Here is a 24992-nt window from a genome sequence, read left to right on the forward strand (position 1 = left end):
CTGTCTGATTTTTACTGATGAGGCTTTTTCAAGTGAAGATGGAACAGGAGAAACACCAGACTGAGATCAGAGATCTTCAAGACCAGCTCTCTGAGATGCATGATGAACTGGATAATGCAAAACATACCGATGAAGGGGAGAAAGAGATTCTGATTGAGGTTAGTTACAAAGTACCAGAAGGAGGATCAGAAAATCAGAAAAATTGCATGAGAAGAGGGGATTAAGATACTGGTGGAAGAAATACATGCCTTTGCTTTTCCTATTCTATTAATCCAAACCAATGTACCATTATTAGGTGACCTAAGAAAGCATGTTACGATAACTGCATTAACCCTAAAAGGAATACAAAGTGTAAGTACCATTGTTTTGTGGAGCAGGAGAACAGATATCTTAATGGTTGACACACAGGTGAGTTATCCACTATTATCAGATAGTAATCTCAGTCAGTTTTAGCAGTTAGGATTTGTGTCAGAACAGGGAAGATCAGTTCAAAGAAGATGTATATATTACCAAGGCCAGATGAGATTCAACTAAGAAAATTAAAAGAACTCAACAGAGCAGTCTCTAGATTGTTGGCTTTCTATTGGGACCAGGGAGAAAAGAGAAGGGGTAAGAGTCTGGAGAGGAACAAAAGAGTTACAGGGTTTCTGTCGCCTTGGGATGAAAGAGGAATTGTCTGTAGCCGTGGTTATACTAATAAACTGATGATGAAATAGAAACACAGCTTATTAAATTTGTTGATAAGGATGTGTAAGAGTATCAGTGCAAGAATGTTAAAGATGTTTGCACGCAAGGTCTGCTGAGTAGAATTAACTACCTTGTTTTGTATGGGTGAGATTTGATTACTCTTAAATTACTCTCTTAAATCTCAGGCACTGTAATTGAAAGTTGGACACAAGTAGGGGAATGTCACAAATGATGGTGCTAGTACTGAAAAACATTACCTATGAAGAAAGACTTCAATCTGAATGGAGAAGTGAGGGAAGAGTCAAAAACACATCTTACAGAATGAAAGGTGATAGTGATCAATTTTTCTATGTTGTGTGGAGATAGAGTGAGAAATGAGAGACTTAGCTGCAGAGATTTAAAGAAAGTGTTAGAAAAAGTTTCTGATACTGATATTTAAACAGATACTGGTAATTAAACAGAGGAAGATACTCTCAGGGATGGTGGTAGCATCGCTTCCATTCTAGGCTTTTAACGGCAGAGTAGGTGATTCTGTCAGGAATGGTTTAGATGTACTGATCCTCCTTCAGTGCAGGGGAAGCCTACATTCTCTTTCGAAAGTACAATTATTCACAGTTTGAGAAATACCGAATTAGAGAATTCTTGAAGGGGTACATTTTTGACTGTTTCTGTTACTCTGTATTTTGTATGCATGCATGTCTTTAGTCTTCAGATTCACTGACTATCCACTCCCTTCCCAGCAATTTGGAGAGGGGAAATGACCTCTAGGCTTTACCCTGGTGGGAGGAGGAAGGGTGTGAAGACATGGACTTGGTTGGGAAGCACTTGTTTTGTCTTCAGCACTTGAAGAAGCAACTTTATTTATTCTTTCCAGCAGAAAAGAAAGCAAAGAATTATTGCTGAGTTTGTTCATCTTGCAACTGGGGGGAAAATGCTTTGTCTTTGTTCTTATCTACCTTATTGCTACTGAAAGTAGGATGTAGGAGTGACTCCTGTATTATTTGCAGATGGCATAACATACACCATTAAAATCTCTTGATAATTTTGCAGCATCAGACGTGTTGACCTATTGTATAAAACATCAGCTATATGTTATACTTCTAGTAATATTAGGGTTTAGTAAATTTTTAGCTTTCTATAAAAGCTGTAAAAAATGTCAGTCAGATGAAACGAAGTTGTCCTTGGGGAGCTTATGTGCTTTCTTTCTGTGAAACATAAACAGAACATTCACATGGGCTATTTGACACACAGCTGTGTTTAATTTTGGGCTTTAGGAGCTGATGCAAATGAAGCAGGATCTGCAAGAAGTATTAATAGCGAAAGATCAGCAAGAAGAGATTTTGAGAAAGAGAGAGAGAGAGCTCACAGCTTTGAAAGGAGCACTTAAAGAAGAGGTATCCAGCCATGACACAGAGATGGATAAACTTAAAGAGGAACACAATAAAGAATTGCTGGATCTACGACAGAGCCTGGAGAAAGCAACAGAGGTACGTAAGTGATAACAATTACCTCAACAGGGAAAGGTCGTATGTTTCTCAGATGCTGTATACCAGATGCTTTCAGGTACTACTATTTTCTTAGCAAAGTAGGCAAAGATTTAGGCTAGGAGATTCTTGGCTGCTGAGAGTAAGTTTTATTTCATACACACCTAATGTTTTGATTGTTTGTCACACCTGAAGTTGTGGTCGTTTCTTCAAGCAGTTATTCGCTGCATTTGCTTAATTGCAAACTTTGAGGGAGAATATATGGGAGTATAGTGCAGAGGACCATTTGCGTGTCTTGGGTTAAACAGAATCACCAAAACCTTGAAGATGCCCTTAAAGAGCACCAGTGTGCTTTGCCAGTCATAGTGTTCATATAACTTCTACCAGTTCTCTGCAGTTCTTTGCGGCCCATTGTTCCTACATTCAGCTTCTTGTGTCACATCCTGTTCCCTGGTTGCATTGTCCCACCTTGTCCATTCAACTTCTTTTTGTGTTTTATTTTGTGTCCTTTTCATTTATTGAACATAGCTTGTTTACTGAATGGTCAAAGGAGTCCGAGCACAAGGAAACAGCAGGGTTTTGGGTGTTTTGAATCAGACAGGAAGAAGACAGAACTGAAGGAATTGCCTCTTCCAGCATCAGTAGGAAGTCTTTGTGAGAGGGAGAATAGGAACAAGTTTCAGATGTGCATATTTGTTACTGTTTTCCAAAAGATGTCCTTTGTGAAATTTTCTTTGTAGAGGCAGCAGGTAGGAATATATTGACAGATTTTTTTGAGATGGGGACAGTTCTCTGAAAGTTTTGAACATTGTTTTTACAGTGACAGCTTTTTGTGTCTTTTCTGTATTCCCTTGTTTTATTTCTCAAATGTTTGAGAAAATTTCTGCAGGCAAACCGTGCTTGACCAGTGTCAGAACTGTAGGCCCAGTTCTATGCTTAAAAATACCCATGCTAATATATGTTTTTTTACCTACACTGGTCTTAGGTGAGTTGTAGTTACCCTGCTGGTTGTGACCTAAAACATAATAAAGAACTGAGGGAAAATTAGGCTTGAAGCTCGAAAGAAGTTTCCAAAGCTTTATATGCTGTGAGCAAAGTAGGAGCTCATGGAAGATGCTGGATAGATATTGTATGATTGAATTCTGACAAAAGATTATCCTTGTAAAGGATTGTTTTTAAATGTGCAATTTTCTTCAGAGGTTAGAAAATTTTATAAATGCTGGTTTGTTTATGCAGCCTAGGACTTGTACTTGAGATTGTTGGGCTTTGCTTAAATGTGTTGTTTCTCTTTGTTTTACATCATCATGAAGATATTTGACTTGTCTGAGCTGCATGAACTGAATAAACTTTTTTCTTTGAGAGAAAAGCAGAACATTTAAATTATCATTTTTTATTACACAGTAATTGTAGTGACAGCTCAACCTCAATGAACCATCTTTCAAAGTTAGTGCATGGTAATTTACTGTATTTCAATTATGGAACTGTAATTACGACTGACAAGAAATGAAAGAGTAGTCTGTTTGGCATAACAATAACACAGTCTGGGAAATGGCTCTATGACTGGGTTGCTGTGGCTTAGAGATAGTTATAAATAGCATTTATTTACTTGCATGACATAGTCTATATAATGGTAAATTTAATAAGATGTTCAAAAGTGAAATTTATTTGGTGTTGGTCTACGTACCAGTTCTCTTCCCATTTGAGTTGAAATTTTTATTTGAAGTAAAACTTGTAACATGTTTAATGGGAAGGTGGTGTTTTGTTTCGCTTTTGGTTTTTTTTTTTAGTCTTGCTAGTATTTGTACTCAGTGATTTCTTGAAGCACAACATTATTTTTATGCTTGCTGGCTGAGATTATTTGTTGAGTTTGATATATCATTTATCAGGAAAGTATAACCATTCTCTGCAGGAAGTTAGCTGACTGATCTGGTGTGATCTTATATATATTGTTAATTCTTTGGATTATAATTAATCTGAAATACGCAGGAGACATATACAATTGAAGCTACTTGGCCTGCTAATTTTTTTTTTTTTTTATATTATTGCAAGGTGGAAAGATTAATACAGGATGGCAGGACACAAGAAATCTATATCAAAGATTAGTGGAAAGGGTCATTCTGTTGTATTTGATGAGGAAAACAGGAGTGTAAATGCTGTAATAGTGGTTTGTCATACAGAAAATGTGGATACTGATGTTCGATAGATGAGGTTGTATCAGGATCTCTATGTACAAGAGTATTTGTACTTAAGTTGCTTCTAAATCATCCAGATTTGTACAATGAATAAAGGTGTTTCGTGATATATAGGCTGTTCAGGAAGTTTTTGCTGGGAGAAAGGAAGTAGTTTTTATGCCAGTGTTAAATCAACAGAATTTTCGTCTGCTGGAGGCCTCAGTTAGATTGGCAAGTAATGTACAGTGCATTTAGTCTGTGTGATTAGAATGCCACATAGATCTGTTTGTAAATAATGTTAGAAACATACTCAAGGTTATCTGGTAGAAGAACAGAGCAGGGTTGTTTGTCATTAGGATTCTGTTCTCATGTTCACTAATGTGGTGCTAGTTTGGGGAGTTTTTGTTGGGTTTTTTTGTTGTCATTATTTGGTTTCTGGTTTTTTTAATAGAGATTTTTATGTAAAGCCACAAATATCTTAATAGATGTTATTTTTCTTTGCTACAGTTTACCTTTTTAACTTACTTTTGTGTTTTGTCTTTTGCTTGTGGTGGTCTTGAGATGGCTGTGACTATTCTTGATTTCATAGCTTGTTTATTGAAACTGAGAGCAGACTATTTTCATTTAACAAGAGGAAAAGTTCTACTCTTCCATAACATACATCTGTGGGATAATAACTGCCTTTAATTTAATAATAAATTTTAAAATTAATGTCTTTCTGATTAAGAATAGATTCCTCCATAATTGCAAGATTAATATGAATTCCATTCCAGTTTTTCATGCCATAGAAGCATTTCTGTTATTTAATCTGACTCTACAACACAGCAGTCCAGAATTGTACTTACTTTAACCATGAGTGCTCTATCACTGTACATGAAGTGCCACTGTTTCAGTAAAATTTGGAAATAGCTTTTGGAATGTAATACTGCAGGTAAAAGGTTGTAGCAGATTGCAACTAGTACTGTTCAAATTCCACTGAAATTGTATCAGCTCAGGAGTGCAGTTGCAAACTGTTCAGCACTTCACATTTATGTCTGTATTTAGAGAAGCAGTCTGAACAAATGGTGTTGTTCAGAAAAAGCTGTAATCATCACGTTAGGAAGAGGCTTATCTAAACCTGACCTTGACCGATTTATTTGGCATGTCGTATGTCTGACCTTGTTCTCAGAATGTTAAAACAGACACTCAGAGTTTAGAGTTGATTAATTTATCAACACATTTAAGAATGCAATGAAGCTGGTGATCATGTTACCATTAACTGACATGTATGTGTTACATATGATTATGTTATGATTAAAGAGAAGAAGGAATTTTACCAGAACAAATGTAGGAACAGTAAAAGACAGTGGTTGCTTTCTGCACATGTTACCAACTACAAGGGTACCCCGTCAAGATAAGAAAATTATATAAAGCTTTGGATATTATACATGAGAAGAAGCTTTGGTTTTAGCTTTTCTCCATCTTGTTAATTTAGGTGAATCTAGCACAAACTGTAAAGACCTTTGAAATGAAAAGTAACTGTTGAATCTTTTTCTACTTAACCTGATGATATGATGTTTCTTCCTCAAAGCTAATAAAAATCTCCCCCATAGAGCAGAAACTTAACAAAAACTAGCTTAAGCATTCCAAATGATACTGAGATATACTCTGTATGCCTTTTTTGTAGAAATGGCTTGGAATTCATAGTTGAAATGTAAAATGAAGCAAAACTAAATTTAGAATATTCTGAGAACCTATTTTGGAAAGTACTGTTCAGTGAACAGTGGTTACCTAAGCTACTTGGGGAAAAGTGAAGGTATAAGTGTGGCACATCGCAGAGCCACTTTGGTACTTTTAAGTGATAGATTTAATGTATGTAACTGTAAAATTATGTTTGTATATATATATATGAAAAATCCCAGTAGGATCCTGCTGCCTTGTTCCACTCTAAGGGAAATCTTGGGGTTGTAATTAATAATGCTAAAACCCATGGTCTTGATAGCAGCAAAAGAAGCAAATGATATAATGAGAATTACTCGGGCATGGAAACATCGTTATGCCCTCTTATGCATATCTGAATCTGCATCCTGAATGCTGTGTGTGAGGCTGGTTTGTTCACCTCAAGCAAGATATGCAACAATTGGAAAAGATTTTAGAGAGGTGATCTAGAATTTGAAATGCCATGGATGGGTATTTTCTTTCCTCTGCCTGCCTGAGGCAGCTTTTGCCACGTTGAAATAACACTTCTTTGTTTCAGTTACAGAAGCTGGTTGGTAACTGATCTAAACTGTGTACAGAGTCAAATAGTGGAGTGACTGGTCCAAGTCACTGTTTCATCTTTCATGACCTAGCCCCTCTCCCCCTTTCATTTTTTGCCCTCTTTCACCAGCCTTCTAAGCCTGGTAAGATTCTGATTGATTTTCAGTGTGGTACAAACACAGATGGAGAGAGGGTACACAGACAGAAGTGTAATGGTGGAAGGAAAGCTGCAGGCACTTCTTAAATAGGCATCATTATTGGAAACATGTATTTTAGAACTGCATATGAAACATTTGGGAGACAGATTTGCTTTGTTTTGCCCAATGTGCCTGTTCTGTGTGTGGAAAGGAAGTTGGTAATAGCATCGTGCATGTTTTTAGGACCCATTAAATGAAGTACCAAACAAAAAAATTATGGAATATTAGTGTTGTCAACAAGAAAATAAAATGTGCCTCTAAAGCACTCTGAATATGTAGCTTGGTGACTGTGTCTTGAAGTTCCACCTCCTCTAGTCTTTCATTTCTGTGCAATTTACTCCTCCATTTATTTGGGGGGTACGTATGTGTGTTTGGGTGCAGGCAGTACCATGAAACTACAGCTTGAGTGGGTTTTATACTGTATGTAGAGTCAAGAAAACCTCTGAGCAAAACTGTCCTGCAAAGTTCTGTTTGAGTTGAATTGGACCACATCTATAGGATAATAAAAATTAATTCTGTTTATCTGTAATAGTCACTTAACTATTGTGAACCTTCCTCTGCTAGGACTATTCCAGTAAGTCTGTGTTGGGAAGGGGGGTCGTTAGTGTGAATTTTTGTTTTTTCTGTTTCTGAACCTTGGCAAGAGCCAGGTACTTCTTTAATGCCATCAGGAGGATCTCTAATCCTTACTAGCAGAAGCCAGTTTATGTATTCAGGTGATTTGTCTCTGAAAGTATATGTTTGTGTGTGTATGTATGGGAAGTGTTTGACTCTGTCAAACAGGAGGGAACAATGTGAACACAGAGTTAGTTAATATTTTACTCCAGTCTATCCAACAACTTCTGACCTTCAAAGGACTGTTAGTATAAGCCACTCTGAGTATGTCATGATACATAGCCAGGGGGATAATATGACATTGATACAGGTACTGGTTAAGAGGTTAATACTTTCCTGGCCCTGCATTTTATAACTTATATAAATGTTAGGTCATGCCTAAATTGGAAAATTTTGTTTAATATGCTCTGTGTAAAAGAGGGCTGCATTCTCAGTCTTAAAATGTAGGTATTTTAATATTTCCTTACATCTAATAAATGGAAACCTAAATAGTTTTGGAAGTAATATTAAGGACATGGTACCATTTCAGTCAGTGAAAATGACCTTGTAAGAAAACAAATCTTTTCTCTAAACTGTCACCAGTGAATTTTTAATGAGTTAGTAGAATGGCTCTAGCTGAAATGAAATGAGAGACCAGTCTGGCTTGCTTGTAAATTTGTGCACTTGCTTACTGAATAATCTCTTGAAGTACAGCAGAGAATTTAAGCTGGTTGCAGTGTACCTCACTAAGAGAGGGAAAAAACACTCACCCTTTTAATAGGTAACTAATAATAGTTAATTTCCAAAGGCATAGCCATGTGTTAAAGTTGGCTAGGCCTCATTTTGAGATGATGGGAAGAATTAATATAACCAGTGTCAGGTACAAAAATACCAAGTGCAGCCATTTAGGCTTTTTTCCAGAAGCTTTGTTGCTTTTGTTGTAACCTTTTTTTGGGGCATAGGGAGGATGGGGTGGGTGGGTTGGTAGCCTAACATTCCATTTTTAAGGAGTTTTCGTACTCCTTTTGTAGACATACGAGATTTTATTATCCATGCCATTCGATGTTACTCTGTTATTCATCCTAAGGCTTCCAACTGCTTTAAGAAATAGTGTCTGGGGTTAGAAGAATTGCCTAAAGGTACACAGTGGGTAAAAACGCCAGAATTACAAGCAGAGGTACAAACAGAAATAAAGACCTGTTATTTGCATACCTGAACTTTGAAAATTAGATGACTGTAGCTGAATAATACTGATTTCAAAGCTCTCTTTACAAAAGAGCTAATAGTAATGGCATTTAAAGCGTTGTCGCTGTGTGGAGAATCACTACGTTTGTCTTTTTTTCCCTCAGATTCAGTCTTTGGGTCTAGAATGGTTTGGGATTTTTTTTCTTTTGTTGGAAATCACCTTCATGTTACCTAAGGAAATCAGTGTCTAGTTGTTTTATTTAAACTATTTTGTTTATATAAAAAAGAAGAGGAAAAGACAATAGAAAGATATTTGATATCTCCATCACTGCTACCCCCTCTGGATCATCTGAGTGAGGTGGGTAGATATGAATCCCTGAAGCCACGTGAAACTTCTTACATGTAGTTCAAGAAGTTAAACTAGTCGAGCATCAACCTAAAAAGGTGGCCCATGAGTCTTCAGAGCTGATGTCAGCAGCCAGTATCTTAATACCTGAAGTGTTCTACACCAGTGTTAGAATGAAGTGAGCAGCACCACCATTTCCTTTTTTCAGAAGATTTTGGAAGATTATTGTGTCATTTACTTAGATTCCACAATTATGAATATAAAAAAAACCCCTGAAAATCTGTTACTTCCATTAAAAAGCTCCACTTTTTGCCCCAGCTCATTTTGAATGGAGATTTGCTCTCAAAGTATGGCTGTTAAAGAACAAACAGTTAATCGGTTGAAATAGTTTTCACAGAATAACAGAATCAATTAGGTTGGAAGAGGCCTCTGAGATTACTGAGTCCAGTCTATGACTGAACACCACAATGTCAGCTAGACCCTGGCACCAAGTGCCACCTCCAGTCTTTCCTTAAAAACCTTCAGGGACGGTGACTTCACCACCTCCCTGGGCAGTCTGTTCCAGTGTCTAATCACGGTTTCTGTGAAAAAATTCTTCTTAATGTCAAACCTAAACCTCCCCTACTGCAGCTTGAGGCCACGTCCTCTCGTCCTGGCACTGTTCCCTGGGAGAAGAGACCGACCCCCACCTGGCTACACCCTCCTGTCAGAGAGTTGTGGAGAGTGATAAGGTCACCCCTGAGCCTCTTCTCCAGGCTGACCCCTCCCAGCTCCTTCAGCTGCTTCTCATCAGGCTTGTGCTCCAGACCTTTCCCCAGCTCCGCTGCTCTTCTCTGGACCTGCTCCAGCACCTCAATGTCCTTCCTGGATTGGGGAGCCCAGAACTGGACATGCAATTCCTGATACTCAGTTGAACTGGATTCTGAAAAGAAATGTTAAGGTTTTTAGAAAAATTTGCTGACTTTTGCCTGATAATCATTGGATTTAGCCAAAATTTAATGATTCTAATACGCGGTGAATGAGATACTAAACTTCCACACACTTCAGATCTTCCTTTATTTTGTAAAAGTACTCTAAGGATCCTGTAGTGTGTAGTCACTGCCAAAGGGGAGTTTCACCAGCCAAAACACTGAAGTCAGCCAAAGCTGTTTTTTAATGATCAGTTACACAACGTCTCTCATCTCTTTGCCAGTGTACAGGGTGTGGTAAAAAAAAAGGTGTGGAGCCACAGAATATTTTCTGCATTCCTGTCCAAAAGTATTTTTTTCTGTATTCAGGTTGAAACTGAACATTTCATTTGCATCTCAAGGACCTTGTTTTCGTGTTCTGTCCAGTTTCTTTGAGTTTACACAATAATGAATGGTGGGAAAGATTTCGATGCCTTTTATACTACCTGTTCACTGCTTGCAACAAAGTTCAGAGTAGAATACTACATAAATGTATTTGCTTTACTGAGATTTCTGCAACAAAGGTGGTGTAACAGTATTTATTATTTTGACTGGGTCTTGACCAAATTTAATGTTTTAAAATACTTGGAACACATATATAACTATATACAAGGACACAAAGCTGAGCTTTATTAGGTTAGTTTATTGTTAGGCAGAACACCTGAGAAAGGAGCAGGATGGAAGATCAGGGAAATGTATTTTACTGCTGATTTTCCCTTATGTTCCATAGGCCTAAAGCTGAAAACCGAATGCCACATCCATATAAAGTCCAGCAGCTGTGACTATGTGGGCTCAGATAAGTAGATCTATGCTAGTTAAAACTTTATAGATCAGGTGTACATATCAAAACAAACAATACACATGTACATATATATGTGTGTGAGTGTATGTGCGTATGTGTGCATGCATTCATTCGCTTCCTTCTCCTCTGTTACAAGTTAAATGGAGCTTGTACACTATTAAAAACCTGTTCTAGAGAAAGAATTATAGAGATTTTTTCACAAACTTTTAATTCCTTTTCTCAACATAGCTGTCATCTTCTAAGTAATGTTATGCCCTGTAATAAGTATAGGAAAGGAAGAAGTAGAGAGATCAGTGTTGAGAGGAGCCTTTATTTGTGCATGTCCAAATTCAAGTGCCTCGGTTAACATTGTTAGCCATTACACAGTCCTTGATATAATCAGGGTACAATTTTTCCTGACTTTAGTCACAACTGCGCACTCAAGTCTATGGAAACCAAACCCAGTGTCTCAAACACCAAGGAAGTTAAGGAGCATGTAGTTATTGATCCTCTGGAAATATTTGGCTGAGTGACTTGCCTCAGGAGGTCTTTGCCATAGACAGGAATAGACTCTGGATTCTCTAGGGCTGGTTTTGGGTAACTTAGCTGTGAAACTGTCATCTTTTTATTGCCTCACTCGTTTCTGCAGTAAACTCTTAACTTCTCAAGCTAATTGACTTTAAGCTTTAGTATTAAAATGTATGAGAACTATTAAAAAAAATCAGTAGTTAGAACATGGATTATTTTCTGCCACATATGATCTATTTTTGTGGTCAGAAAGGTATTTTTTTCAATATATCTTTTTTAGGATTTGATAACTTGTTTTATTTGGTTCGAGTCCACTGCTGGGCTAATAAGTAAAGTTACTGTGTGTGTACTGTGGCACAATGACAACATCAGAATGCAGAAAGCTTATCTTCAGTCAGTCACAGAGGACTTTGTATTGTGGGATCTTCTCCATAGAGCTGCATTTTCTTTCTTCTAGACAAGCTTCTTTTTCTTTATTCTCAGCTTTTTTCAGAAATTCACAACCCATTTCCAGCTCCTTTTACCTAATCTCTGTAGCTTAATTTTGCTGATAAGGCTTAAATCAGGAGTTTAAACATGATAAAATTTGAGAAAGTATAATAAAATATTTTGTGGATTCAAAGGTAATAAATAAGAAGGTGATATGAGTGTGGTTAAGAAGTCTTCAAATGATGTGGTTATTAAGAGAAAGGTATTGTTCCTTCAGAGATGGAGGAGATGAATATCTGAATGTAAAACAGGCTAAAATGTAGGGACTAAGAAGGCACTGAGTGCCCTGGAAGACAGAGCAAGAACAGGCAAACTGAAAGGAAAGACAAAACAAATGCAAGCAAATAAGCACAATAAGCAAAATGCTATAGGGTATTTACTTACATAAAAATAATTCTATAATACAATGCAGTAAATAGTAACAGTAAGAAGTTGGTTTACTAAAACATGCTGCCACAACTAGTAAATGGGACTAAAAAGAAAAAAGTGTGTTTTCTATATCATAGGGAAGAAACTGCAAAATTGGAATTCAGATATGTTACTTTTAAGATCCAAAGATCCCACTTCAATGTTTGATAAAACTGCCCCCCTCTTCTGTTTTTGAAGGGGCTTGGATTTTTGCAGAGGTGTTTTGGTTTTTGTTTTTTCTTTTTCCTTTTGTATGGCAAATACGTCTGAATATACAGGATTTCATTCCAGATTATGTTGTCAAGAATCTTGTTTAACCAGTTTTGTCTGTTTTGTGCTCTGTATGTTTATGTACATAAACTCCTTTAAACTTTCTGAAGAGACTGATCTACAATTCTGTGAACTAAAGTTCTTATATTAACAATGTTTGTTAATGTTTCATATTCAACTTAAATCATTACTTTGTGACCTTCACCCAGTTCTGTTACTGTGGGTTAAATTATAGAAACTTAGTTAAAATAATTGCCAAAACTTTTCCAACATCCCCAAATAAATAAATGTAAAGAATTTATGAATGGGCACCAACAGGAGTCATTAATTGGTGTCATGTCATTAAGCCTTAAGGACCGTTAGTTAACTCACACTGTAGTTAACTCACAGTGTTTATGTGCAGCACCATTACAAACAAGTCATGTCTGGACTGAGGGAAATGGATCCACAGCACAATCTCTTCCTGTCTTTTTCCTCATTTGTACTTACTAGCTCTTCAATGTTCAGTTTTCCTCCTTCTTTCATCCTCATCACTGTAACCCACTAACTGAATGCTTTTGCAAACAGCCTTCAACTCCTGTTTTTGAGTGTGTGAGCCAGTCCCTGAATTTTCAGTGAAAACATGGGACCCTGCTCATGCAGGCAGGACTGCAGAGATTGTCCCTGGCTGTTAGCAAATACTATTGGACAGTTTAAGGTGTCCTTGTTGTTGCCACTTTCAGTTTTAGCCTATGAAGCGCAGCAATTGCCGTTCAGACTTTATCAACATACATGGTAATTTCACTGTCATTTCAATGCAGTGGTTTTCATATCTTCTACTGCCATGTTTTGTTAGGGAAATTCTATGCAGAATATAGTGAACCATCTCTAACGACAGTATTAATTGTACATGTGGTCTGTACATGAGTAATACTGCCTGCTGGCTGTGTGGGACTGCTGGAGCACACTGCCTGTGCGCGAGGGTTCCATAGGCAAAGGGCACAACAATCCTTTTGTGCGTCAGCAGTGGCCGTGTATGGTTTGATAGCTGCTGGCCTGAACCTTACGTAAGTGTTCAATATATGGACAGGGATCTTTCTCCCCTAATGGTGTTGCTACAAGGTCTATCAGAAGTGCTTGTATGCTTTGTGTATGCTCTCCAGTGATACCTAGGTTTTTTGCTGTCATGTTCACCTGTCTGTCCAAGAGCAGGCCTGGAGGGGAGGTAGAAGGTAATGTGGGGTGCCAGATAAGACTAACAGTGGAGAACACAAGAAGGCAAGAGCTATGGAGACTTTTGATACCCTAACTTTCTGTGGTAATGTGTTATAGGATATGGCATGTTGCCAAAAGCTCTTATAATCCAGAAACTTCATTTGTGCCAGTAAAGAGCTCTGCATGAAATTCTCAGTGCTCTGGGGAAAAATGAATATAAGCTTTTTTGTGTCTAAACCCAGCTGTGTAATTTGACTCTTTTGGAGAGGTGATGCTGTGTGTGCTTTCTCTTACACAAAGAACATCTAAACTGTATTTGTGGTTTGACTGTATTTAAACTTCACTATCAAATTGAAGATACTTTTGGATTGTTTTGTCTAGTATCCTCCTGAATATCCTCAGGGTGATCTTCCATGCCTTATATGTGTAGTACAGTTGTATAAGGTAAACTGGTAAGATAGATACTCCTGTGTTTCTTTCTGGTCTTGTCTGAAACAAGAAAAGATGAAAAAGATGTTGAAACAATAGTGTGCAGTGAAACCACATTGTGAAGAAAATTCCTGGTACTCTCCTCAGAATATAAGTAACAAAAATGTTCAATCTCCAACTACAATACAGTGCAGCTCCCTATATATACAAAGAGAGTTTTCTACCATCTTGGAAAAGTATATGCATGTGAAAGAATTTTGTACTTAACATGTTGGAGAATTTCGTTGGGCAGGTGTAACCCTTGTAATGATGCCAAGGTCATTAGACCTGTGAAGATCTGCTGGCTAAGTGCTGGTCACTCAATCAGCTGGAACTCTAGGAAGGTTTTGTTTATATACCTAATTTATTTCCAAGATTTTAAATTAGGTTAATAAAGATAATACTCACAACCTACCCTTTATGCTTCTCTACATTTTACATATACTCACCTATCTTCTTGCTAACTTACTGAAATACATCGTGAAAATGAGAGCAAATAATAGTTTAGTTTAATTTTGAGTCTGTATCCTACAGTATGTACAACAAAAAGCAGGCTGGAGCAGATCTCTAGATAATGACTGCATCTATATAATCTGAACTTAATTTTGACCCTCTTAGGTTAAATCATATATATAGATAGATGTTACTTTTGTGTTTATTTATGTATGTAGATCTCTGGGGTGGGGTTGTTGTGTTGTTTGCTTTTGTGTATGTGTGCATCCACTTTTAAGTAAATACTGCTTCCTGTGTTGGGAAAGTAGAGCAAACCATGGTAGATGTGGTGGAATCTCCAGGTCTCATGTGGGTCTACTGCAGTCCTGTCTTACTGTGCAGCCCCGGGTAGGCAGTTGGATGAAAAAGAACAGACAAATCAACATTCCTTTCCCTGAACTCCCCAGCATGCCTCAGCTGCTTTCACTCAGCTCCAGAAAGGAGAAATGAGACTAAAAGGAGCCACTGGTGGAGTGCTTGCTAATTAGTAAAACTTCGCTGCATGCAGAAAGCAAAAATTAAAGGAATATATACATGCTATTGAAATTTCAGTATGCAAAAGCCTAAAGAGTCAACAGAGATTTATTTCAGAGTGTTTAACTAGTCATGTACTTAGAAGAACAAGTTTTTTCAGTATTTTCAAAAGACCAGAACTTGTCAGCCTGCTTATGCTGCCAGTTTTTGTATAATAAGTTCATTGACCCTGTAGACAGTCTGAGTGTTTTCTGAGTTACCGCTTTATCTAATTTGCATGATTTTAAAGCTGTTGCTTGCTAGAAAACAGTCTAGTGAGGGCACTCTTTATGAACACCCTTTTATATAACTTTGCTTATTCCTTTTGGGTAAGAGGAGGGGAAGATCAAGAGCAACAATCAAAAATAGCATAAATGAAAAGTTATTTTCATGCTTTCATAAAATACTTCACAAAATAGTTTCTGAGTAGTTTGATAGGATTTCTTCTGTTTTCACCTAGATAAATACAATTTCACATGCAAAAATGTTGTGTTTGGTAATTAATGTGTAATTACTTATTGTTATCAGATAATGTAGAGGCCAAAAGGTATAAATGGATTTGAGAAGGATTAGAGAAATTAATGGCTGATACATTCATGGAAGAAAACCAGTGAGAGCTGAGAGTGTTATAATAAGGAAAGGCTTGCCCCATGATTGTTCTTCCTCTTTTTGCCTGTAAGCATCAGCCTTGGCCATGAGAGAGAATCCTGGTCTAGATTGATTCCTATGTCTGTTCTGGTGTTCTTGCTATTGTTTAAGGTCTTGGTGTAGAAGGCAGTGGGGCTGCACTTGAGAACCAGATCTTTGTACAGAGTACTGTTTTGTATCAGCCCCTGAATGCCCAGGAGCAAGAACCACCCATTATGTCTTGGGTTCTTTTATGTTCTTTAGAGGGGATTCTGAATGAGAAGTCAGTGAAGAGCAAAGATTAAATCCTTCCAGCTCTTTACAGAATTAAATGTTTATGAGTAGATACCTGGTCTGTGTTACAACAGTACAGATAGTATAACAATATAGACAGATACTTCCACTCATGGTTTTCACAGTAAATGGTAGGGTGTTTTAGAGGGTAAGTGGTAAAGTGATGATTAGCTCTGAAACATTATGTGCTGCAGCCAGTTGCCCTGCAAAAAAAATTCAGAAATCCATTGCCACAAGTTGTTATGCATGGTTCATTATAATTTGTGTGAGTGCTATGTATTGATTTGAGTTTCTGAAAAAAAACCAAAACGGTATCTTTTTGAATACAAGATGAGCTCAGTATTTAGTACAAGTTGAACCCCCACTGTTTTTTTACTGTCAAGGTCTCTTTATATTATCTGTCATTTACTCTGCAGCCCCACAAATAGTTGCGTGGATGTAGTGTGTTGTATGTTAGTGCTTGGAATCATCAGTGGGGTGAGGCTGCCTAAATTTTGTGTTGCTGTGGAAGACACTCTTCATAAATACGTTCTTCCTTAAAGGTCCATATGGCTTTTCCTATGTGTTATAGGCTTTAGTTTACTTGGAATTACCAATGGAACGGAATTACCAATTACCATTAACAATGGGATTTGGTAACAAAATATTTTAGGGCAATAAGGAGGATGATGTTAAGGTGAAAATATGAGATGACAAGCATGAGACTGTTCAGCTGTCATGTATTACTTTATCTGTAGATATGCCCAAGGAGAAAAAATGCTAAATATTAGTATCTCTGTTGATATTTTAATGTTATATCCTAGCTGTATTTGCTGTGACGCCTTATGAAACTCCTGTTGGAAAACAGCATCAATTCTTTTTTTTTTTTTAAACATGACATAATTTGTTTCCACTAGAGTGCTGCTGCCCTTGCAAGTGAAAAAAATGCTGCACAGGAGGAGCGAAACAGTATAGAAAATCAAGTCAAAGAGCTGATTGAGGAAAATGAACAATTGAAGAGAAAAGTTACTGAGCTAGAGAGGAAAATTGAGGAGTTGCACAAACAAATTGATAATATGAAAGGAGAAGAAAATTCAGTGAAGGAAAAATTAAAGACATATGAGGTAAGTTAAGAAAACAAGCCCCTTAAGTAGTCTTCCTGTTTTCAATAGATTCATTGTAGAATAAAAAGTGACTAAGAGGAGGATGGACAATGCCATAGGAAAGGGTAAGGAAAACCAGCAAGTTGCCAAGAAGCAGTATGCAGTTTACTGACATGTATAGGAAGGATTTTCCCATTGAAAACCAGAGTAAAACCAAGTCACACCTTGGGATTGAGGAAATCAGTGATAGGCCAGAGTGAACAGACTTTATAGCTCAGTTTACTTGTCAGATTAAAGGCCTGGCCACTGTTTCTGAATGTATCAAATTGCATCATTGCAGGAAGAGAAGCAACAATTTGAAGAAGCTTTGAAACATGCTGAAAAGGAGGGAAAAGAATTGTTAGTGTTGAAAGCAGCTTTGGAAAGCCAGCTAGAAGATATGCAGGTAAGAACAAGAATTTGGATAATTTAAATTTTAAATTTTCTGTTTATACTTGAGTCACTATTGCTTTCTGTAGAGTTAGGTCTCATTCTTTTTGAAGTACACTTTGTTTTAAAGTTTAGACCTCACTTCTATGTTCAAATGTGTACTGAAACCATAGCATCATCAAATTAAAGTAGTTTTCTTTCTGAAGTTGTTTTTTTTCTATTTCCATGGATCTAGAAAAATTTCGGGGAAATTAATTGCCAAACAAGCTGCCTAAGGTTTCATATATCTGTTTTATTATTTTCAATGTTCATGCAATTCATGTAGGTATTTACATGTAAAGGAATGAAAAGCTGTACTAGGATATAAACAAAAATATTGTTAATGGATAAATATCAGGATGTTTGCTTCTCTATTTTTATGAACCTGTCTTATTTGCAAATGTTGCATGGAACTGGAATATTTAATCACAAAACCAGAGATGTTTAACACATATCACTAGGATTTGCAGCCTCTTAAATTCTGAATGAAGTCCTCTTTCCACCTTGCTCCTTAGTCCACCCAGTGTTCAGGAAAGGATACGCTTTCTTTCAGATTAGCCCAGAAATTAAACCTGTTGAGAATGCATCTACTTCAGAGCAGAGGAGAGGGATGTTGGCAATGTTGTGTATGAGTCAAGATTGGGTGATTCAGATGGCATGAAAGTTCAGATCTATTTAGTAACAAGGGGAATGTCTGTAAATCTTGAAACTGTTCTCACTGACCTCATATTTTGTGTCTGCAAAAGCTACAAACCTAATTTTTCTTCTCTGATTCACCTTTTACATAAACCAAGGAAGCATTGATTTCAACAGTATCAGTTTAGAATTATCTTAGTTTTGCTTTTAGAAGCTGAGGTTTCAAGTGATTCTATCAAACAAGTCAGACTCAAAAGTGAGGACATGTAAATTGCTAGTGCCACTTCTTTGATTGAATAGATGTTTTCCCCTGTTGTCTTTAACATAAATTTTACTTTACTGTTCTGAAAATCTGAAAATGAAACTTGTCTCTAAGTGGATTAAAAACCAAGGAAAGACTGTGTTAACTAGCATGTTTTCATGGTTCAGTTAATTATGGTAAAAAGAAAAAATAACAACAGCAAGAAAATAGTTCTATGTCTTTAAAATTGAATGTGCTTCAAGAATACAAGGTTTTAACAATATGGGTAAGTGAGTTTTGTTTCCACAAAATGATGTTTTTAAGCTGATGTTCCTTGTAACTACATGAATAAGTGTTCTGAAGCTTTTGGTCAGGCTTGGTTTTTGGTTGTCTTCTTTTATTTTTTTTTTCCCATTTTAAATCTGTTTATCTGCTCTACCTCACTGATTCTCCTCGTTTGCTTGTCTATATCACTGATAGTCTACACAATCACTGCATTGCTCATCACTGCCTTGCATTTAGCACACTCCCCTAAGAACTCCCTTCTGTCACAGTCTGACTTGACCTTCCTGTGTAACATGGATCAATGCACCATACACATCTCCTGCATCTTGATTAGCTTTGGGTCAAGATGCTTGAAAAGTGTGGGGTTTTTTTTCTGTTTATGCATCCTTCAGGTCATCGTGCCAAATAAGGCTGCCTCCAACCAGGGTCTCCAAATGAAAGCATTCTAGGGAAGGTGACAGGAGAGTCTGTCTTGACATTTTATTCACATCTTATGTCTAAATTCTGGCATGCTAAAATTAATCCTTTTTCTGATTCTACAATCTCATCCACTGGATATGAGCACTAACAGACCTCAGGATGTAATCAGTGGCCCTTTTGCTTAGAACAATTCAGCCTTTCTGTCTTTAGAGTTGTTCTACTGAATAATGTTGTGCAGTAGGTTGATTTGGCCTTGTGTTACCATTGACAATTTAGATGACAAACTCTGGCACTGTAATAATGTGTATCCCAGTGGAAATGTAATTCCTGACTGTCCCATCTTGCTTTTTTACATAACACAAATTACTTCTAATGGTGGACTAGCATAAGAAAGACAATGACAATACAAAGAGAACTGTAACAGTTACTGTAAACAGCCAAGTCTATTCCTCCTCCATTGGATTTCTAGTCAGAAAAGTTAAAGCTGGTACGCACTTAATTGTAAGAGACAGTTTGCATTAGTGCTTTCATCTAAAATCACCCTCAATATATATTGAAATTTTGTTTATGGATGGTCAAGTGAGGAGTACTTTTGTAGCATTTTGTGTTGTGTTCTAACCTCTGTTTTAGGGTAGCCACCTCAGGGAATGAAATACATCTCAACACTTTTGCACCATTGAGAAGGGAAATGACTTAATTATTATGCCCCTTAACTATAGCATATATGGTACTGTAATATCTTACAAAACAACAACTACACCAGCATTATGGATGGCAGCATCAAGTAATCCGTGCTTTTTAAATTAAACAATTAGAGCATGGAATCCTTTCATTGGGTGGAAAAATAGGAAGTTTATCTTTTCATTGTGGTAGATAATGGTAGGCACCTAGAATTAGCATTGCAGAGCATTGTAAGTTGAAATACATTCTTAATTTTCAGTTATCAGTTGAGATAAATGACTAATTTTGTATAGAGAACATTAACTACTATTATTTGAAAAAATAGAGAAATATCAGAGTAATCTTCTAGGTTAGTGTGAAAACAAATGACTCCTTTTCATTTCCCCCATTTCATTCTCTTTTTATATAATAACACTTTAGCTTTACAAAGTAATTAATTGCCACTAACAATTGCCTTTGAATTGGCAACTGACAGGCTGTTTGCCTGACTTCCAGTTACACTGTGACAGCCCAGCCATTTCCACTGAGAAGTGCTCAAGGATTTTTGTACCTGAAGGGCACTCAAATTAGAGATTATATGTAAGTTGACCATTGAAGCTGTCAAATTTGGGCATCCAAATTTCAAATACTGAAATTCACTATAGTGTACTGAAAGAGTAGACGCTGAGGAAACTGCAGTATGTGGGTAGTTGGTAACAACACTCCCATTGCATCATGGTTTTAATACCTGAGTTAAGAAAAGAGGTATAAATGGACATTCAGTTGTTTCTAGCATGACGTACCAGTGTTTGTCCTATACTAGCTAGAGAATTGTAAGACCTGAAATTTTTCTTAATTTTACAGCAGCTTCTGATATTATTGTGTTAAGTAACGTTCCTTTAAGGCATTAGAAAAGATGGTCTACATTTCATTATATGTGTTTTTTAATCTACTGCAGGAGAACACGCGTTGCATTTCACAGGAACGGCAGCAGTTAAGTCAGCAGTTAAAAGATGAAACTCAGCAGAAGGAGCAGTTAAAGCAGATAAAGAATGAAATGGAGAATGAACGATTGCAACTGAGCAAGACTGTTGAGAAGTTACAGGAGGAGGTATGAATTCACCCCCAAGAGGCTGCAGGGATCTGAATATCTACCAGACAGAATTAAATGAACTGGCACATTGTAAAGAATTATATATTTTTAAATGTGTAAAAGAAAGTAAAATGCAAAGTTTAGTATTAATTTCTTTAACCTAGAGGCTCTTATTAAAAGCTTTCAGGGCTGGAACAGTGGTTGGAACACCACTATCTCAAAATGGCATTGTAAACCAGTTCTGTATAAACCAGATCCCAGATCTGAGTTCAGCTCTCATGTACAGTACAGTGATATTTCAGAGTTTTACAGCTGATTCTCAAAATGCTTCTGCATCAGATTTATTGTGCCATCTGTGTTTAAACTGTACAGATAATACTGACATACTGAAGTGTGACTGTGCTGTTCATTGCGTCACTCAGCTGGAAGAACTGCTGACAGACCAAAAGAGAAAAGTCTTTCCACACATACTATTAGAAATTACCCTTACTGTTTTGTGTTTTCCTACTTCTGCATAGAAATGAATTTATTTGGGAACATTGGATAAATTTTCTGTCTGAAAATACTGAGCTGAATACTGAACCTGGAGAAAAAAAACCTTTGTTTCATAAGCACAATAGAACCTTTTGTATATGTACTTTTTGCCCAGATGTCTGAAATGGTAGAGATCTCAAGAACATCAACTCTGGAGCTTCAGAGCCAGTTTGATGAATACAAGGAGAAAAATCGCAGGGAATTTTCAGATCTGCAGAGGCAATTAAAGGAGAAAAGCATTGAAGTAGAAAAATCACGCCTGATGAACATAAGAATGCAAGATGAGGTAATAACTCATAAGTTCAGTGACAAATTCTCACCTTTGACCTAGAATTCAGTGCAGATAGTTTTCAAGATAGTGAATGTTTGCTATTATGCTTTTGTGTACTCTCATGTGCATCATGAGAGGCTGATCTCAGCATGCTTTTGAATGTTGTTATTCATGGTAGTGATCAGCCTGTTATTTCTGCTGGGGAAATAGGGTTTCCTATTTAGGACAGATAAATGCAGTGTTTGACAAATGAATGCACCTTAAGTGATATGACAAGGATTCCATTGATGATCTGCTGCTCTTTAATGCCTGCTACTGAAGGAATTGAAAATTTAGAAATATTTTTGATCAGGAAAAATCCTCCACCAGTTATTTAGGAAAAACAAGCAAACAAACATATAGACATACATTCTCCTCTCCTTTTGTATGAGCCAAGTTGCAGATTTAAATGACAAACATGTCTGTGCAAGCAAGAATCAACCAGTCTTGAAGTGTCTGCCTCGCAGTATGTAAATTTTGCCATAAAGACAATCCAGTTTTTTAAAAATCTGCATATACTTGCTCTGCAGTTGGAAAAACTATGAGAATACATTGGTCACAGATATTTTCTCTATATGGAATATTTTAATAGTAGGATTTTTCCAGTTTAGAACTTCTCTCATATCACCCTCTTTCCTTAGAAAGTGTGTTTTAAATTCAATGTAAAACAGCAATAGAAGAAAGAGTACTTTCTGTATATTGTTATGTCTTTTTTCTGTATTTATTCCATTCAGGAGTGGAGAGCCTTTGTAAACAGTCTTGTGAGGCAATATGGGAGCTCTTCACTGCTGCATCTCTTCCAGGTTCTCTGCAGCTACACAGGAGACACCCATCTTGAAAGCTGACAATTCAATGTCATTCTGAAACATTAAATGGATATGAAAGGCTATTAATGTACAGATCCCTGCACTGAACTAGCTGTTCACCAAGTCATGCAGCTGTCAGGACTTAGCAGTAGATAGCAAACTCTCTGAACATTTACTAATACATTATTTTAGCTTCAGTACTAAAATGAGCACTTGAAACAGAGGAAGAATGTGGGAAAACTATTAAAGAAAAAACCCTCTTATCCTGTATTATATATGTGTTACAAGTTAAATTACAAGTGCAAGGAATGGTCATGATTTCACCTAAAACCCATCTCACTTATATATATTTTTAAAGTACCATGAAGGTTTTGGATAATATTATTGAGGACATGCAGTTGTTGAATAGTCCTGAGTTTGTCCTCAGCAGACAGCCCCACTGTACCTACTAATTATACACACACACACACACACACACATGCAATTATGTAATGGGTAAAATGCTGTCATCAAAGTGCATCAGACATATAAACTATATAGTTATTTAAAAGCTAAAGTATTGGGAGCCTGACAAGGAAAGGAGTAATATTGTAAAAGTTCCAAACATTTTGAGACATTTAACCATTTTGAAAATCATCAAAATTTTGGCTTACTGTAACTTGGTAAAAAGAAGTAAATTTTAAGAACCACACCGTGGATAATTGTCAGTGTAAAACATGTAGTATATATGAAGCATCTCATTATAGGTCACAATCAAAGTTTATTTTCTTGGTGCCATCTTGTGGATAAAACAAAAATTACTGTGAAAAGCCAGTAAGTAATTCAATGGAATTCTTGTCATGCTTCCAGATCTGTTGTGTTTGCAGTGAGTCCCCTTTACTGCTATCCCTTGTTTATAGGAAGTACAGCATGAAGTGTATTACCATGATCTTATTGCTTCAGATGCGTCTGATGGAAGAAAACCTGAGGGACCACCAGAGAGCTCAGGATGAGGCAATAACAAAAACTCAGTTACTGGAACAGACTGTGAAAAGCTTGGAGTATGAACTGGAAGCCAAAAACCACTTAAAAGATGATCGGGCAAGACAAATCAAACTAATGGAGGTAAAAGACATTCTTAAGGGTTTGTTTCTTCTTTGAAGAGATGAAAATAATTTTGGTATTTCACATGGATTCTGCTTGGAAGGAATCAAAAAAGCTTCATGTTGTTGAAAATCCATGTAGTACTACTACAGGAATTATTCTGATGTATTCTAAAGGTGATTTGTTAGCATATCTATTTGTAACATGATGTGTTCTAAATTACAGTTTTCTCTCATCATTTTAGTTAACTTCTTTTTAATGAATTTTATCTAGAGCTTATCATGCAAATTTGCATTATTTTCATTTCTAGGCCCATCATTCAGAACTTCAAAAGTATTTAGAAATTTAAGTTCTGTTTAGCCTTTGATACCAGTTCATTTCAGGAGTCTGAATAACATTGTGACTCTAACTAACTTGTTGCAGGGCTTCATAACTGTTCAGTTCAACTAGGCTGTCATTTGACTTTCATAAATAAACATCTCTATGTCGTACTCAGATGAAAAGAAATTTGTCTTCCAAACGTATAATGTAATGCAGACATTCAAAAACAGTCTCTAGAAACATTATAGAATGTCTGTTATTTTCTTGAAATAGTTGGCAGTGATTAAAAAAAGGAAACAAAATGTTTATTTTACTTCCATCAAATAAATTCACTCTAAAGGCTTATCTACCTGCCTTCTCTTTTGCTGGGTGTTTTAAGAGGCATTACAGTTTTCAAGCTTAGTCTTTCAGACACCTTGAGTCCTTGAAGTTTAAGGAAGAATGCCCTGGTAGCAATCTGAAGAGGATTGAAAGTAGTATGTTGAGGTTGCTTTTCTTTGTTCCACTTAGGACAAGTTATCTCACCTGGAACTTGAGCTTGATGAAGAAAAGAATAACTCGGATTTGTTGTCTGAGAGGATCAGCAGGTGCAGAGAGCAGGTACTTGAACAAGTTTTCCAGCTTTTGCTTAATGATTCCATGAAAAAGTTTTATTAGGATCACAATCCATATTGATCAATTAAATAGTTATTAGCAATAGGATTTATATGCTATACTTAGGCAGAGCATGTAAATCCAAAAAACCCAAGGTTCACCAACATGCTTAAATATGCTCCCTCCACATCACCACAGACCAATTTTTTCCTGTTGTTCTAACTGGAAAACAGACACAGGATATAAAGACTGAAGACCAGTAAGCCTGTTGTGAAGAGTCTCTTATATTGAAAGATCACAATTTTAATCTTACTGAAAAGTAATAGACTCATAATAGACAGCATAATAGACTCTTAATTTCAAAGAATGAGGAGGAGGAGCTTTAGGAAATCGTGGCTTTAATTAAGGAAGTCAGCTGAACCAAGGGTGCTAGCCAGTTTCAACAAAGGGGAAGCTTTATTTTCATTACAAGTGTAAAAACTGATTAAGATACATCAAAGACAAGACAATTGGAAAGCATTTTCCACATAAACACATCAGTCTTTT

The 24992-nt window shown here is 36.7% G+C and overlaps 1 protein-coding gene across 7 annotated transcripts in view; it reads left to right on the forward strand.

Moving 5' to 3' along the window:
- Positions 1 to 24992, forward strand: part of CGNL1 (cingulin like 1) — a 55569-nt gene that overhangs the window by 19859 nt on the left and 10718 nt on the right. For all 7 annotated transcript variants that reach the window (XM_042039453.1, XM_042039452.1, XM_042039451.1 and 4 more), the window contains 8 exons: positions 23 to 158; positions 1962 to 2174; positions 16810 to 17016; positions 17336 to 17440; positions 20664 to 20816; positions 21448 to 21618; positions 23391 to 23552; positions 24363 to 24452. In XM_042039453.1, coding sequence (XP_041895387.1) covers positions 23 to 158; positions 1962 to 2174; positions 16810 to 17016; positions 17336 to 17440; positions 20664 to 20816; positions 21448 to 21618; positions 23391 to 23552; positions 24363 to 24452 — 1237 coding nt within the window. The remainder of the gene's footprint in view (positions 1 to 22; positions 159 to 1961; positions 2175 to 16809; positions 17017 to 17335; positions 17441 to 20663; positions 20817 to 21447; positions 21619 to 23390; positions 23553 to 24362; positions 24453 to 24992) is intronic.

Source organism: Corvus kubaryi, unplaced genomic scaffold (assembly GCF_017639235.1).
Source record: "Corvus kubaryi isolate FWS band 111438036 unplaced genomic scaffold, C.kubaryi_AGA036_p1.0 37394, whole genome shotgun sequence".
NCBI classification, from domain to species: Eukaryota; Metazoa; Chordata; class Aves; order Passeriformes; family Corvidae; genus Corvus; species Corvus kubaryi.